The sequence below is a fragment of the Hermetia illucens genome, chromosome 2 (genome assembly GCF_905115235.1).
Source record: "Hermetia illucens chromosome 2, iHerIll2.2.curated.20191125, whole genome shotgun sequence".
NCBI classification, from domain to species: Eukaryota; Metazoa; Arthropoda; class Insecta; order Diptera; family Stratiomyidae; genus Hermetia; species Hermetia illucens.
The window spans coordinates 120,413,203-120,430,968 of NC_051850.1; the positions used below are offsets into that span (position 1 = coordinate 120,413,203).

The window sequence follows — 17,766 nt, forward strand, 5'->3', positions numbered from 1 at the left end:
ATTGCCACCATGGTGGAATAAAGATTTGTCCAGCTTCAGGAAGAACTTCAACATCTGCTACAGTCACAAATACTGACCGCCATACAAGAACTGCCTGAAGAGGTACAAATTAGCCATCAAGGCTGCTACTGCCAGGAAGCGGTCCTAGTTGGACTATTGTCAGAAAATTGAAAGCTTGCAAAACTCAGCAAGATTGCGGACATGCAACAAAGGAACCCATCCTTTCTTGAAAAGTCGAAAGGCTCCTGGGCGGAAACTTTTGGTGAGACCCTAGAGTTGCACAATGATAGTTTATGTGCATTCGCATCAACGGGGGGAACTGTGAGTAAAAGCCGTTAAGATTTACCGGAGCTGCATTTTTTTTGTATGTACCACTCTTGGAGACGTGCGCTTGGCTTTCATATTGAAAGTGGGCATGCACAACCATGAGTCGAGGAAGCACTTTTGACAATTACGGGGGGAAACACTCTTCACGCCCAACTAGGGTAAATCCACAGCAACGGCTTTTCGAGATGTCATTACCATGGTTGAGCGGTCGCCTCAGAAGAAGCAATATACTCTACCTGTCTGCTTGGATATAGAGGCTCATCATCTGTCCCAGGTCAATGAGGAATTGACCTTCTCATAACAAGATTGCGAGAACTCTTGTGTCCAAATGCGTAGAAGATAATCGAGGTCTGAGCGAGTTAAATATTTAATCGCAGTTATCTGCTTAAAAAAAAAATAAAAACCAATGATACCGCTTAATAATAATACTTTATTTTGGATTGTAAGATGGGTTGGACATAGATTCAACTCAAACTCTAGACATAAAGTCTTATCGGATAATATAGATTGTGGTGTAGGACAACTCTCATACTAAACAAGTAAAGACTTAGTGACTTAGTGGTTCATCTTATCTCTATTTGGAAATTTCTAAATAAATAATCTTATCCTTATTTGGGGTGTTGATGGAGTCAGGGCCCTTAACTCGCGAGACACTAGTCTATACGGGACCATGTTCCTAGATTCGGCATATCTGACAATTCGCTTTACCAGAACTTGGTCTGTACGTTCCATTCGTTAGAAAAAGAAAGAAATTTGCTCATCAATACAACTGTACTTTTATCTAAAACCCGACAACTAGGTTTGAGTTTAGACTGTTTAGGTTTAGGTTTAATTGGAAAATGAATGGGAATTTGAACGGTTGATATCTTATTCTCCAATACTTTCTTTCAGTTCTGATAATAGCACAAACTTTTGGAGTTATGCCGGTGGATGGAATTAAGTCTAAATGCGCGAAGGATCTAAAATTTTCTGTTCCAGGTACAAAAGTTGTAGTTAGCACTTTCATCGCGATAGGGCTGATATTTATGAGTATTCTGTGTGTAGCCTACCTCATCATGCATCCTTTTAAACTGGAAAATATTGGTAAATATGAAATGAAATTGATTAAGAGTTTATTTTCTGTTCATTTGAAGCGTAGAAATGGTGTAGTCTATTCCCCACATATATCGATATTTCAGGAGCTAGATGCTTCCTTTTTCAGTGAATTCCACCATTTCAAAATTAAATAAAATTATAATATAAATCATTCAGCTGTTGACATTCTTCAATTCTCTTCAAGATGCAATTATATTCTTCTGCAACGCCACAATGGAATTCTCCTTATTTATGGTCCTCGCTCACAAATGGCCTCGACTCATGAGGAAATGGGAGGCGACCGAAAGAAGTTTACCAAAATACCAAACGCAGGTGGAAAGCGCCTTAGCTTCTCGCAAAATCAGAATGATTGCTTTGGTATTCTTTCCATTGTCGTTACGTAAGTGTCGATGGTTGGCCAAGAATGTGTGGTTATAATTTTTTATTTTTTCAATTGCAGTAGATCATCTGTTAAACAATGTTTCGGTGATGTATTACAACAATTTCTGCGGAAATATTTCGGAGGGGTTTGAGCTTTTCTTCACTTCTCAGTTGAAGCAAATATCCTTTGCACTCGAATACACCACTTGGAAAGCGATTGTAGTTGAGATCGTTAGCATAATCGCAACGTTTGTTTCAAGTTATGTAGATGTGTTTGTGATGGTTGTATGCATTGGAATCTCAGAAAGATTTCAACAAGTGAATAGACGCATAATTGCGGTGAAATGGAAAGTAAGTATTACGATGTTCTGATTTAGTATTGTCAATACAAAAATCTGATGATCGAAAACATAATCCTATTTATAGCAATTTTTGCAATAGCTTTGAATATTCATTGCATTTTCATAGGACCTCTGTTTTCGTTTCGGCTGCTTCGGCGTTACTTAAAAAATACGCCCTGTTGTACTTATTCCATTTCATTCTCACAACATAATATTTTTCAGATGCCCTTTCGACCGACTACATTCTCCTTAACTTTGCCGCTTATTTCAAACGGCGCCCAATGTGGGGCTACTAAATCGTTACCTTTCACGAAAGTAAAATTCCGATATGTTTTCTTATTCGCGGGCACGCTTTACTATACCGGAGCTTCATCCACAATGTCCACCTTCCTGCAGCATGCCTCTTCTGGCTTTTATTATGTCCAAGGCTCCTTAGTACTTTTCAAAGCCCCCGTTCATAGCATTCTTGGCTATTGCTTCATAATATGGATTGCCCTAGGAAAAGTCTAACGTCTTTAAAGAAAACTTCCCTGGTGGGTTTGTTCTACCCGACTATAATGTCGTAGTTTTCGTCACTTAAAACTACGTAGAACCTTTCTCGATATGCATACTGTCTTCAAACTTTCTACTAGCCTAATAGACTGCACCTCCTCTACTGATATTATTTACCACACACCACGCATAGCAGGACTTATAGGTTTTTTCGTTTTAGTAGTCAAAAAAAAACTGATAATTAAATTTGCAACTGTTCTTCCACTTCTAGATCACAACTGAACTACTTTCCTAAAACGTTACACACAGAAAATTCTACAAAGATAGCTTAATTTCAAATATATGGAAGGTATTGAATGTGTTGTGGGAGTCGACGTGATGGAATTCGAATTCGCCATGTATTTTATTGTATATTTGTCTGATGCTTGGATATTATGTTTAGCTGGCGAAAGGTTTTATTGACGTAACTCACGCGTAACTCCGAAGCTTTGGAAGTGCCTTTCGCGGTGCTAAAACTTTATTTCAACCTTCCGATTGCAAGGCTATTTCGTGGTGTAACGCGTAACAGCTTTGTCCTATAAACTTGTATACTATAGTTTATAACATAGGCTAACGTTTTCTTCCTTCATCTCCTTTTGCGGGCATACATTTCCTCCCCCCTCCTTACTTTTAAGGATTTTAAATTCCCTGTCTGTGCGTCTATTTGTTTGTCGTCGTTTTTTTTTTGAGGAAGTGAAAGTGTTTCAACAACGCCGACCTGCACACGCAAGCATGTAACATTTTTCTCCACTTGAAGCACCATAATGTATTACATCGCGTGGCAGAGTAATCTCACTCAACTTTTTTCATCTTTCATTTTTACGTAGCGTACTCAACCGCGGTTTTCCCATCTTTTGCGGCCTTCGTAGTTGGCTCTGGATAGATCATGAAAGCGATCGCATTCCAATTATCCTGACGTGCAAGCATTCTCCGCAGGTTTTCCAAAACACCTCTCTAGATTCTACTCTAGGTTCTTCCTTTTTGTCACAAGCCTTGGACAGCAGAAGAATACATGTCTTTTTGACGCCACCGAAGTTTGGACAATCGGGTTTGGTATCCACTTCAAACCTAAACAGATACTGGTGGATAAGATTATAATTAATCTTACCGTGGTCTTCTCTAAAACCACTGTTTGTTGGCCGGTCTGAGAATATGGAATGTGCGCAGAACGAGATGGAGCTCAGCATCCTCGCTATAAATAACTTGGAAGTATGCCGTGACCGTCCCATCTTTGTCTGGGCTATACTTGCAGCGGATGCTTTATCGCAAACATATTGCACGTGTTGCTCATAACTGAGTTTTGCGTCTATTATGACTCCCAAGTATTTGATGGCCGGCTTGGAAGTGATGATGTAATTCCCAATTTGGTTGCGGGCATAATTTATTTTATGGCGCTTGGTGGTGAGGACTGCATCTGTTTTTTCTTCACAAGTGTTTGAAATGACATATAGGTCTGTAGGAGGTTGTTTCACCTGAAAGTTTACCAGCCTCATACAGTAGCATTAACTTCTGCCGCGTCCATATCACAAGAAATATCCCTTTGGACATCCGCCCGTCGAATAACTCAGCAAAACTGTCCGGTCTGGAGATTAAGGGCCTTATTTGCCACTCCGTCCGGTCCCGGTTCTTTAATGTCGCCTATTCTACGGTAGATTTTCAGTAGCTCCACTCTGATGACACCTGAAACTGTCTTCACATTCAGAGGTTGCAGGAAGGTGGCGATGTCTCGCAATTCTATAGGCGCTTCTCCACGGGCTTACGTTCGCTTCCGGGCAGAGCTTCATAAAACATTCTTTCCTGCTCCGTTGGATGACAAGTTTGAGGTTTTTGCGGGCTTCTTTATATGGGCGCCCTCTTCGTTTTTGATCGATTCTACCAACCGCCTTTAAGTCATTTGTCTGGTTCAGTGGCAGGCTGATCGAAAGTTGGCCAGTTCACTATTTCACTAGTAGTTGGGTTTTCTATCGATGAATGTGCATCTTCTAGGCACGATCGCGCCACATGCTTTCATGATTCATTGTGTCAGATGGAGAACTCTTTTGGTGAGACACCTGCTTTATTATATATCGCTTTATGATGAATTGCTCATCCAAAGTCCTTGCAGACCAGCCTGACATTTTTTTCTGGATTTCGGACATGATGGCTCTCTGCCCTACGACTTATAGCTAAATAGATCCGAAACCCGAAGCTCGGTGTTTCAGGTATAGAGGGTTTTGTTGATATTTTGGGTAATAACATCTGGGTACACGATGGTTCCAATTATACATAGCTCGTAGCATATGTACGTTGAATATAGCCGATATTCAATTCGGTGTGGTAGTTTTTATCTCGTGAGGGGTAGTATTTTGTCGTGAAAAGGCAATTTTGACCTGCTATTACTTTGTAAATCATGGTAGGATTTCCACCAGACGTTCCAGTATGATGTTCCCTATTAAAGTTTACCTCATTGCAAAATTTAGCGGATCTAGGATGAACTTAATATTTTTAAATTTATTTGAACAGATCCCAAAAACAAAGCAGCGGTTTTGGTGAATGCAGCCCACCGTATCATAAATTAGTGTGTTAGACATAAATTGGGACGGTTCGCTGCGGAAGTTAGCAGTTCAAAAACAACGCGACATCATTTGCAATTCACATAAAAAAAATCTGTTCAAAAGCGCCAGGATATTGGAAAACCTTGCAAGAGGCAGTTGCGGACAGGTCCATTTTTAGACCATACACGGAATATTGTTACCAAGCGAAGTTTCATAGAGTCCCGGTACGAAGAAAACCAAAAATAGCGGGAATTCCAGCGATATAAGCTGAAAATTCTAAGCGAAGTAAGGTGGTGGCGTTATGGAGAGCACACCTCTTCGTCTTGCGGCAATATGCTTTTGCACTTTGAAAACCCTTAACCTGGGACTGGAACTGGAAGATTCCGATTCAGCTTAAGGAATCTCATAACTGTGCAATGCTACACCTCAACGGAGACTTCTGATTTGTTGGACAATGATGCTTTCAGCGAGCAATTACACGACGGGAGATCTTCTAAAGGTGGTAGCACATTGTTCGAGCATTAAACTTGCAATAAAGTCAGTTGGGTTTCAACTGACCGACACCGTACGAGCAATTAGATTGATTATTGAAGCGTCGACATCGATCTCGAAAGGAATCACCATCTGATGGTCGCTTACGTTCTCTTGCGTGTTGCGTTTCCTGCAGGGTTACGACCCTTTAAGTTCAACATCGACCGCATATATAATTTAGCTGTCACTCGACAGTTGGGGAGTTATCTTATTTATCCGACCGCAAATATACTGAGAATATCAATGAACGTTAGGTCGCAATCGAAAATGCCTTTTCCTCCCCTTTTCATTCGCACATCTGCAAATTAATTTTAGTTTCCTAGATGGTGGGCAATTTTAACTGACAGCTCAGGGGCAGGTCTTTTCTCTTTATACCAGCTCCGCTGGGATCGTCCCAGGATCCGTCCATTTTGCAACCCATTTTTCGCTGTTTACTGCAGACATTCCCAAGTCCGTTCCTAACCGCAAATCCTTCCACCAAGGATGTAAAGCTTAACCGATATGTGGAAACTAGCCCTAAATCCTCAAAAAGAATGGAATGGCGATTACTTCGAAAAGGTTTTCTGGCGTCAAGAATCTATCCCACCATCCCACCCATTCCTAATGTTAAACAAGTTGTATACCTATGGGTTACCACCACATTTAGCTTATCCAACACCCCACATGTTAACAAGACACTAAACGATATAAATGGCGTCTTCAAATGACTATATCCTATCCTTCAGTTCAATAGACCCACTCCACAAAAGGTGAAAATATTCTGTTATAAACAGTTAATTGGATCTTTGATCATGTTTGGATTCATCTTCTCGACCGATATCCCTCAGGATACATGGAGAGGCTACGTCTCAAGGAACGACAAATTCTCCACCATTGTACCGGCATATTTAAAAAGACAGTGGTACAAGGGACATATCCAATCAAATACTCTACGATTTCTCCAAAGCGCCGCGCATCGAAATCGTGGTGGTCACATACGTGATGAAATTCCTAGAAAGGTGTGAGTCGCACCCCAGTTTTCTAGTTGCTGAGTGTCTGTGGAATAATCCCTTTCTGTTTCATCACCAGCCCCATCCATCCCTCTCCTCAACTATCTACTTAAATAAACCAGCTACAGTGATTGTAGGTTTTTGTGATCTTTCCTCTAGGGACAGCCCTCCAACTCTACCAACATATTAAACTTTATAAATTTAAGTTCTGTAGTTATAACCTTAGATTAAGTAGACTGCTAAGGTCCCTTAGGTTAAGGGTGTTTTAAACTGTGATACCCATTATCTATTAATAAAAATATTGTTTGAGCGTCGTATGTGTTGGTTACATATCGAGTCAGCTGCTGCGCTTCCTTTACCGTATTTCCTTTTGGGTCATCACCGCCTCTTAAAACACCCAGAAATATATCTTCACTAGCTCCGAGTGGTTGGCAGCCATATTGCCTACTTTATCGTTAGAACACATTCGGGATACATCCTTATAGTGAAATTAGCTTAGAAAATCAATGTTCTGATTCTGCCATATATGGTAGCACCAACCAAGTAACTGCGCTTGGCTGTATGTACCACATCCACGAATTTATAAATTTTGAATACATTCCTGCAAAAATTAAAAGGAAATTTCAAAGTCAAAATAATTTATCATTGCCAGAAATAGAATAAGTGAAGGTTTTTACCTTTTTCAAATAAGATACGATTTCTAAATATTTTAATTAGTTTATGCTTTCTAAAGGTAACTACGCCTTCCTTTTGGATTATTCATCGTAATTACTATGAAAGTCTGTGTATCCTCTGCAAGGATCTGGATAATGCCATCTCACCCCTAGTTACTGTGTCCTGTTCGAACAACTTGTATTTTATTTGCGTGCAACTAATTCGCAGTTTGGGGTATGGTTTGATTATTAGTACTTTAAATATTTTAATCATTATTTTTTGCAGTGAGAAACCGACTATAGCCCACACAATATACTTTTGGTATTCATTGTTTTTCCTGATTGGAAGGACGTTGTCTGTGTTTGTGCATTCAGCGAGAATAAACGATGAGTCTAAGAGACCGGCTTCAGTTTTCCGTTGTATTCCGAAGGAATCGTGGTGCCCAGAGGTATTGATTTGCTCTAATCGTGGAATACATATGTTTAAACCGTTTACCTTTATCTATGTAGGTGAAGCGGTTTTCAACCGAGGTGAACGAAGGTATGGTTGCTCTGTCAGCGTTAAAATTATTTCATATAACCAGAGGTTTTGTTAGTAAGGTAAGTTTGACAATTTGAAGGTTACTGCTTATAAAAGTTGCACTGAGTCCTGGAAGAACTATTTTGCCCCTTTTACTGGTCATAGAGTACCTATTAACTATGGTATGTAAAGCAAGCCTATAACGGTCAGCAATTTTAATATACTCCCTATTTCTAAATCTTTCAACTTGGCATCTGGTTAGTACCCCATCATAATCACCCTCGACTGCTCCTATCCTGTAAGTTCGCCCAGTATAGTTTTTCCATCAGCATTTTTTAAACTCATAACCACGAACCCGTTTCAGATTCGAAAGAAGGTTTTTGGTCCGTGTAGAGGCATTCCTGATCCCTTCCTTGCCAGTTCGTTTGCTGCCTCATTGCCTTTCAACCAGAGTATTCAAACCTTATTGTGCGAATTGAGCTTGTTCAATCTCTCAAGGCATTTCCATATCAGTTTAGAGTTTACCTGGCTGAACCTATGTGCCTTGAGTGCCGCTTGGTTGTCGGTCAGAATTTTCAGTGTTCTGCCACCTATACTTCTTTGGAGACTGAAGGGGGCACATCGGTTATGACGTTAGTCTGGAATATACTAGTGTGTTTATCCAATGGCTCAAAGTAGGTTTTCTTTTGACCAATGACCCCCTGATACCCGCTCCATCTGCAGTGAGGAATCGGCCATTTAATTCGTTGTAGGCTTAAGTCACATGTCACAGTTACGCTCTCCCAGTTTGCCCTGTTACTCCAACGTGTTTCAAACTTCTTATCGAAATGAAACCTCGTTGTCATGTCATTCCTTGATATCAGTAATTCCGGGTATTGCCTAGGAGGAATATCAATCTCGCTTCGTCTCGCTGATACTCCCGGCCATACTAAAGATTGCCCTCTTTGCCTGCGTCTGTCTGTGCAGATGGAGAGGAGTTAATCCCAAAAGGGATCCCAAGGAGTTTGGGTTATCCCTTGGCTTTTGAGGTGGGTTCAATTCTTTCTGGCCAGATTATCGCCCCATATGTAATCAGGGACCTTACTATTGCAGTGTATGTCTAAATTATCAATTTCGGGGTGCAATTCTATTTTCTTTCTACTATGGATCTGCAGTCCGTAGTCTATACAATCAGCGATACCACGACCGTCCGGTTGTGGATAAAATGCGGCTCAACAGGCTCCAGTGGGTGTAATCCATATGGGTGAGGATGATCCGAAAAGTTTATAAGGGCGATATCTATGGTAGAAAAGGAAGACGAGGCCTGAAATGGAGCGATGGCATAGATGCGGACGTCAGACAGCTTTTAGGAATTGGCGCACTCCCACTTCCTGGTAGATTAGGACATCTTGTCTCTCTGTGCGCGATGTGTTATCGAATGCTCCTTCGATGTCCAAAACCGCACACAGTACTATTTCCTTTGTTTCTATGACATCCCATATCCATTAGTTGTTACAGGGCAATTTCTGTCGACCGTCCTGCACGGTAAGCTTGTTGATACTGATACACATTAGCACGTCAATTCTAATTTAGTTGTCGATGACCTTCTCCACGTACAACAAATGTTAGGCAAATTGGTCTGAAAGATTTAGAGTGAAAAGGATTCTTTTTGCCCGCTCACGAAATAAAGACCACCTGCCTCCATGCTCTTTGTCTATATCCCAAAGCTGCTCCTAATTACCTTACTATAAGATGCTTTCCAGTCCTTTCTGGAGTAATGCTGGGAAAATGCCATCTACTCCGCGTTTAAAGGTTCCAACTGCCCACCTTGCCCTACCTTTTTTACCAGTTTCCAGATCTCATTTCGTTCCGTTTTGTTCGTTATTGGGGTGTCGGGCAGAATGTGGTCGCTTTCCGTCCTGGAGTACGACCCTGGAAGCATATGTTCCCTCTCCTAATCATTCTCGGTAGATGTCCAAACTTTCTTCTTCAGACAGACAGAAACCGTCAGTCAATTTTTAATTTTTTTCGATTTTTAATGCTTGGGGTGCTACGCTCCAAACTAGGGATCCATGGACTAAAAAACGTGGGAGTAAGTTGCTCCTTATTTAGTCCGGTCCACCATCACGTGGATGTGGACTTAGGATCCCGCAGATCCTAAACAACAACCTAGCAGACAGAAGATATTGTCTTGGTTTTGACTATAGCTTTGTATAGTCTGGTTGTTTTTGTAGTTTGTTCGATCCGCTTTTGCTTCAGGGAATTTTTCTACCCTATGCAGTCTCCGGTTCGTTTTGCACGGTTGAAGAGTTTTCGCACGTTTGTTCTCATTCTGGTTAGATTCCTCTTCCACCAGGGTACATCCCTCGATGACTTAACTATTTTACTAAGACAATTGGCTTCATATGCGTCAATGATGAAGTATAGAGAGCGACAGGATGGACGACATTGTGGTAAATTTTAGATTTCATAACGGAATCCTCCATTGGCTGATAGCATTGATCCGAGATATTTAAATCGCTCAGTTTTGCGCAGGTTACTGCCGCTGGCAGTGATTGCTCCTGTTTCCTGGAGATCGGTCGTTAATAATTCAGTTTTATCCAGATTCAATTTCAGAGCGTGTTTCTCGAGATCATTTTTGCTGTTAGATGTTAAAAAAAACATCATCTGCATAAAACAGTGTATAGGGCGCTGGACAATGGATGTCACGTGCGATGGTGTCCATAATAATAATAATCGTTGGCGCCACAATCCATATTGGATCAGGGCCTTGAAGTGTGTTAGAGCACTTTATTTAACATCGTAACGGTACACTACAGGATTACCGTACTTTGTATGAGGCAATATGGTCAGCATTGCGCTCGCCCGAGGCTGTTACACTGATTTGACACAGCTGAGTCGACTTGCATTCGATGTCAAATCACGATACAGGTCCCACTGCCATCAGTGAGATTCGAACCGCGACCTTCCGTACGACTTGACAAATCCGGTTTGATTCGCGGTTATTTTAATGATTTCGCAAATACGGTTGTCCAGAATGCATTCAAAAATCTTCATGGTATCGAAAAGTATCCGCATCGGACGGTAATTTGAACATTCTCCTGGGCTACCTTTTTTCCCCATATTGGAACTGTAGTATTTTCTTCCCAGTCAGGTGGTGTTCTATCTTCCTGAATTATCCGATTAAAGAATTCACTGAGCCACAGTGTTTGATCCTAGCTCTTCGCTTTTCAGAGCTCAGATGCGATGTCGTCAGGTCCTGTTGCTTTCCTCGGTTTCATACGTTTTATTGCCTCCACGACTTCAGTTGGAATTCCTTATCATTATTTCCTTTATTTCGAAGTTACTGTCAATGTCGAATTTGATTATTCTGTAATCCGATATACAGGACTTATGCGACGCCCTCCAATTCCTGATCACGATGTTTGTTTGAGTATTCGCTAGATTTATGTCTAGTACCTCTTCTCGAGCACTGGTTACGAATGTTCCCTAAGTTGTATATTTCTAACTTATCGCCAAGAATGCCTAAGATGCCATGACCGCCTTTCAAGTTTTCAGTAAAACTTGTGCAGTCGTAAGGTCTCCAGTCAGAAACCGTGAAACACACTATATTTGAAATTGCGTTCAAGATTGATCCAAGCTCCTGGTTTTTTGCAAGAGGAGTCGCAAATTACCTGCATGCTTCCTTCTTGCAGACGGCGAATATTTCCCCAGTGCACCCAGGGCTCCTGAGCCAGCACTACTCCAATATTATCGTTGTAACTTGCCCTTGCGGTTATTGTTGGTGCAGTTTTTGCATGGTAGAGGTTTACCTGTGTTATCTTGTTGCTGACCATTTTCTGCGTTATTGGTTGGAGCACTTTGTTACTGTCGGAGTATCACCCTCCCACTCCGACATGGCTTTGTTGGACGTCGGGCACACTGAGCCCTAAAAATCCAGGTCCAAATCGTAAACCTTCCTCTCTTCACTGGGCAGCAGGCCTACTTCTCTGCTTCATCCAGTCCTTTCAGTCTCTATGGTCTCTGAGATTTCTTCTCGGCAGGTTTTTCATCTGATGTCGTCTCCGAAGTGTCTTTCCCTGGCTTTTCTCTGTCCTCATGCACAAATAGGTTGTCAACTCGACCGCTAATATGGCAATTTTGACATTTGAGTGCCTTAACTCTTCAAATTGCTTCTGAAGACTCTCCGTAATCACGTATGGAAATTATCATTGTGACCAATTAGCAGCCCCATAAGGTCCAGCGTCTCTACCGTTGCGATAGGTTATTATAGGCTTCACGGCTTCTATCTTCACCCCTGACGTACTCGGGGGGGGGGGGGGGCACCCTTCAGATAACGAAGATACAAGTAGGCACCTACATCACTGAGGCCTGTCTCGTTCGTGACATTTGATCTCAGACGTGCTTTTGCTCGCCCCTGCTTTATGAGCCATGTTAGCCAGACCAATGTTAACCGTGGCTCCACTACTTCATGCTCTAACTTCTCCCTTTTTGGGTGGATTTCTGCGTTTTTGAGATGTGGTTCCATCTGGTTGGTCAGTTTGTATGCGGTATGGGATGCCGCCTGTTTACTTTTAGTTTTTGTGTACTCATATGGTTCCCATGAGTTTGGGGGTTAACAGATCCGCCATGAAATAGCCCCCTGTAGTAAGATAAGGTCAAAGTTACTCAGTGGGGCTATCAGATGTCAGTGAGGCTTGAGTACTCGAACGGTACAGTCAGTTACCCCCGAATGCAAACAATCCAATAGCCACGGTTCACATGGCATCCTGCATTAGAGAAGCTGTTTTTTAACTCCCCAATCTAGCGTAGCGTTTTGTTAATAATAGGCTCACCTGGTATAGGGTGTGAATTTCCCCATTCACTAACGGTCTTGGTAGATCAGAAGTTTCACTCCTCATATCACCTTCGAAGAGAGGGATATCATCCCTCAAAGAAAGAATACTTGACGCAAGAAAAAAGTGTTTGTACATGTGTGAACATATTTTTCTTGTGTTAGCGCCCGCTCTCCAATTGTCGTATCCGTCGTTCCGCCATAATATGATATACGCGGTTATAAGTTTCCACTTTATGGTTATAAGTTTTCACTTTGTTGTGCATACTAGTCAAACCGTAAATCTTAAGAGTACCGAAAAAAGTAATTAAAGTATAATATACATTTTTCTTATGTTTCTAAGAGAATATGATTCTATAAGCTTTTGATATTTTATTACCACAACTGCTTTCCGTATTTTTCCTGACATTCGATGATTTATTGTTAAAAAAGTGATTCTAAGTAATGTTCATGGTTGAACTCTTAGAAGGTGTACCGTTACTTTGTATACAACATCTTAAGATTCATTAAATTTACCCCAAAGAAAAAACTTAACACTTTAAAACTTTGTTAATAATAGGAGTGTTTCCACCAAACTTTTCAGTGGCAAGTTTCATATCAAAGTCTATATCATTATAGGATTTAAAGGGTACTCGCAGCAAAATATAGTAATATTTTATTATTAACTTTATTTGAGTAGATGTTGAGAAAGATATTATGTAGAGTATGATTTTGATGTTTTGAACCAAAGTCACAATCGCTACAGGACGAATTTTTTTCACGGGGCTACTCACATGAAGTGCGTGGACAATTTTTATAAGACTTTGTTTTAGAAAAATAAGAAATAATCTAATAAATAATTATGCAAATTTCAGACTTTAGGATCTGTCATCACTTATGCAACATTCTTGATGCAATTCCAAAGCAGTGAGAAGCAGATTTCTTGCTAATTGAAAGGACACTTCAGTTAATGATTGAATTACTGATATTAGTCTTCTTTTCCTAGATGTATTCTTTATGTCGATAATAAAACATACAAATAAACAAATTATTTGTGTTCTTTTTTTATTATATTTTTTTCGGCGTAAATAAAATTGTAGCCAGATTCATGGTCCGGGCGAATGCTCCAAAATACCGGGCCATGCGTCAAAGTGAGTCAATTACAGGAGAAACGACCACCCCGCAAACTACCGAAATTACCAGGCTTCATTACGCTCAAAACAAATACCACCCTCTTGCCCTTCCACTACCATTTACACTACATAACCATCGAGTACGTCTACCCGTGTCATTTACAGATACATAACGGCACTGCATCATCCGTGTAGTCCCTCTCAATAAACGTCATCAACATATCCAATCCCAATCTTCTCGAATTCGTTAAGAAATCGCAAGAATTCCTGCAGATATTCAACTCGATGGTTAGTATCCTGACTTTCATCAATTGACGTAAAGTCGAGCTGCAAGCAAGGGTTCGAGTCATTTCCTAACGAACACACGCGCCGCATAATACTTTTGCTCAAAACATACAATAACATAATACATAATACAAACGCAGCTTTTCTAACTTCAATCCTTCCCGCCAACAATCTTATTATTATTATTCTGTTAAGGGAAAGTCGCACCGCGTCCTTGAAGAACTATTGTGCCCCTTTTACTGGTTATAGTGTACCTATTGATGATAGTATCTCAAGCAGGCCTGTAACCGTTAGGAATTTTAGTTTGTTCCCCACTTCCAGATGTTTCAGCTTTGCATCTGGTATTAAGGGTTCTCCCAGATGTATCGACCTACTTTGCACAAGTGCCGGACACTATCCCAGGACGTGCATAGAGGTTTCGTCTTCCTCCTCACAGAACCTGCAGGCAGTGTCCGTAGATATCCCTAGCTTCCCTAGGTGATAGTTCAGCCGGCAATGAAAGTGAGAATTCCCACTATGATTCGGACGTTCTTTTTGGTGAGGTTTAAGCAATCCTTTGTACGCATGGGTTCGTATCCCCTAATAAGCACCCTGGACTGCTCCATCCCTGGTAGCCAACAATCTTATTCATGCGCCATCAGTGCTGATAAAGTCAATCTTAATAACCGGAAATCCCAGTCTAATTAATCATTTCCACCCGTGAAAAATTTCAAATCATTCGAAGTTACTCTCATTTCCCTTAAAACCTAACAGTTTTCGATATGCATTGCTGCCGCTTACTGTCTTGACCAGTCCCTTGACTGGCTTCAGCGGATTCACATTTTCTCCGTCTTCTAACGAAGGGCAAAATAAAAAGCCTGGTACCTAATAATCGGTGGAGACTTCACCACCAGGCGCCAATCATAGTTTGGTGAACGGTCTTATCAGAATGAAGAAAGACTTTTCTGTGTTCTTTTCATTGAAGCATAAACTGGCTCCGCTTTAGCTAAGATATTCTCACCTTCCTTAAAGGTTATTGACACCCGTAGTCCTACCGCTTTGCCATCGGCAATAACATTTCTGTTCGTAATATTTATCCTTTCTTGCGAGGTGTTCCTAACATCAACGATCATGGTGCCCACCTCCACAAACGTTTCTCCAACATCGTGCTGAACCCTGGCACGTTCAGGGAAATCAAACAAAGCTGCCCTCGCCTGGGCAAATCAACCCAATCCTACTGCACACCATTTTCCTTTCCGAACAGGCAAAACACTTCTTAAAAGTACATCACTGCACCCTGCACATCCTCGACTAAGTTTCCGAAACCGAGCTCATCGAATCAATTTCACGACTCCAATCAATTCCGCCTTTCTAACCAATCTATTCAACTCCTCTTCCCCTACATCGTTGGGAGAATTCACTACCCATTCATTTTGTCACAACCAATGACGTCATGACATCGATCCTGACGTCTTAAAAGAAGAAATCGGTAAGTTCCGACAAAATTCTATGAGTAGTCTAATAAGATGGACTTCAAGCATTTCCTCAATTATCAACCACAGCCTCTTAAACACTCATTTCACCAACGATTAGAAGAGTGCTCGTATAACTCTTAATCCCGGTAGATAAGGACTTTCTTCTTCCCCGCCAAGATCTTCAAGCGGACCATTATGTCCATTATTGGCGAGCTAATTGATCCATTCACTCAGTTTCAAGCTATAAGACTTCATAACCTTGCCGCGATACTACACCAAAACATGGATTCGTACTTTCGGAATAATAAGAATGGAAAGCTTGCATTTAGTGTCTACGGTACATCCAGTCAGAGAAACTGGAAATCCAACTACGGCCGGCCCATTTGTGAAACAACAATTTTTTTTTAAAGTTTAAAAAAGAGACCTCACTTTGTGTAGTCGTGGAGTCGGTCAAATGTTGACTGATTTGTTACGAGTAGCAGTAAGCATTTGGATGTCACCCAAACTATAACAAGGGTAGGCGGCTGTTTAATTTGACTAGAAGTTTATGCTATCCTGCTATAAAAACGAAGGGATATGCGGATATTTGAGATTGGAACGACCTTTTGAAAAAATCGCACACTTCAAGTAATAGGAGACAAGCAAGATTCTGTGTAGGAACCAGTTCAGTTGGCTCGAGAATCGAGAATCGGCTGGTGTCGCTCCAGAGTTAGCGGCCAAAGAAGGAACACTAAAGTCGTAATCGAAATGGGAAAAAACCTAGTTGGCTAATTAAGGTACACAACGTTGCTATTACCTAAATTAGACGAAATTGGTAAATGCGAACCAAAAAGAAATTTGACTACTTTGAGCGACGGCAATAATTCGGGCAAATAGCGGTAGTAGTAGTAGTAGTAGTGGTAATTGGCTAAGACACGAAAAATTGTAGCACGAATGCTCGATAATAGTTGACTCTAATGCCAGTGAGGAGAAGGGACAAAGTGGTTTTGTGAAGTATTTCGTGGGGTATAAAAGGACCCGAGACTTTCGCTGGACCCATTCAATTCCGGATAGCTGACGGAAAAGTTAATTTATCTGAAAGCGTACACGGAACTGACAAAATAACATTCTTGGAACAGTATATTAGACTGCTGAAGACAGCAAAGGAGAGGCGTCAGCAATCAAAAACGATAGAATGGACCAGAAAATCCATGCCACCGTCGGATAATAAGACGTTTCCGAGCATTTGACCATTGGATTCACCACCCAGCATACCGACTACAACATAAGCAACATACCTGAAGCTACAGCCGTTCCCAAGAGCTCAATAGAGCAGGTAAATCATACAACTCAGCTTAACCTTCATCGTCAAGCAGTAACAAAGCCAACAGCTGTTCATGTATACGAAACAAGTTACTTATGCCGCAAGCGGAAAGAGCTGCATTTATGCTTAGCTAAATTCATACCATGCTTTCAGAATGCCAAACTTTCAAAGAATCGCCTCTGTTTCACACGATAGTATTTTTTTAAGCTGCAAGAGCAAAAGAATGCCAGAAGTTTGGTCATGCTACATAAAATTATAATATGCCGTACCGTGCGTGAAATGAAATAATCCCCATGAACCCACAGGGTGCCAGAAGAAGAAAGAAGAAACTACTTCATGCATAAACTGCAGTTCCACGTCACACCCAGCAAGCTACTGTAACTGTTGAATCCTCACTACAGCCAGAGCCCAATCCCAAGAAGCTACCAACTGGTTAGCAACCCAATCTAAACAAATAGTCATACCTATGCTTCAATAGCCAAAGCACAGAGACCTCAAACAATTCTCAAACTCGACTTATTCCAAATGGGGCGTCCCACACTAGGGAAAAAATTATCAAAATTTAAACCTTATATCAGTCTTTGAACTCTTACATACTTCATTCTTCTCTCTCCTTTGTCAAGTGAGCATTACAAAATGATTCATTCATACATAAACTCAGTAGTCAATAAAAGGTGGCCATAACTTTAGAATCTCAAACTATAAAATATTCAGAACCGATCGCTCGGGCGGTTGAGGAGTGGAACTGCAATCCTCTCTGCTAACCACCTACAAGCAGAACAAATATTTTCTCCACCAAATACAGCTGTCCTTCGAAACGAAAACAATATCTATTACAATCACCAACTTTTCATATCACCCTCTTTAAACCCTGAGTCATCACTTTACCATTGGCCATTGGCACTTCTCTCTTCAAAT

At 41.0% G+C, this 17,766-nt stretch overlaps 1 protein-coding gene across 1 annotated transcript in view; it reads left to right on the top strand.

Moving 5' to 3' along the window:
• Positions 1-17,766, top strand: part of LOC119648542 — a 92,163-nt gene that overhangs the window by 44,097 nt on the left and 30,300 nt on the right. The window contains exons 11-13 of the mRNA XM_038050310.1: positions 1,607-1,801; positions 1,862-1,892; positions 1,954-2,133. Of these exons, the coding sequence (XP_037906238.1) occupies positions 1,607-1,801; positions 1,862-1,892; positions 1,954-2,133 (406 nt within the window). The remainder of the gene's footprint in view (positions 1-1,606; positions 1,802-1,861; positions 1,893-1,953; positions 2,134-17,766) is intronic.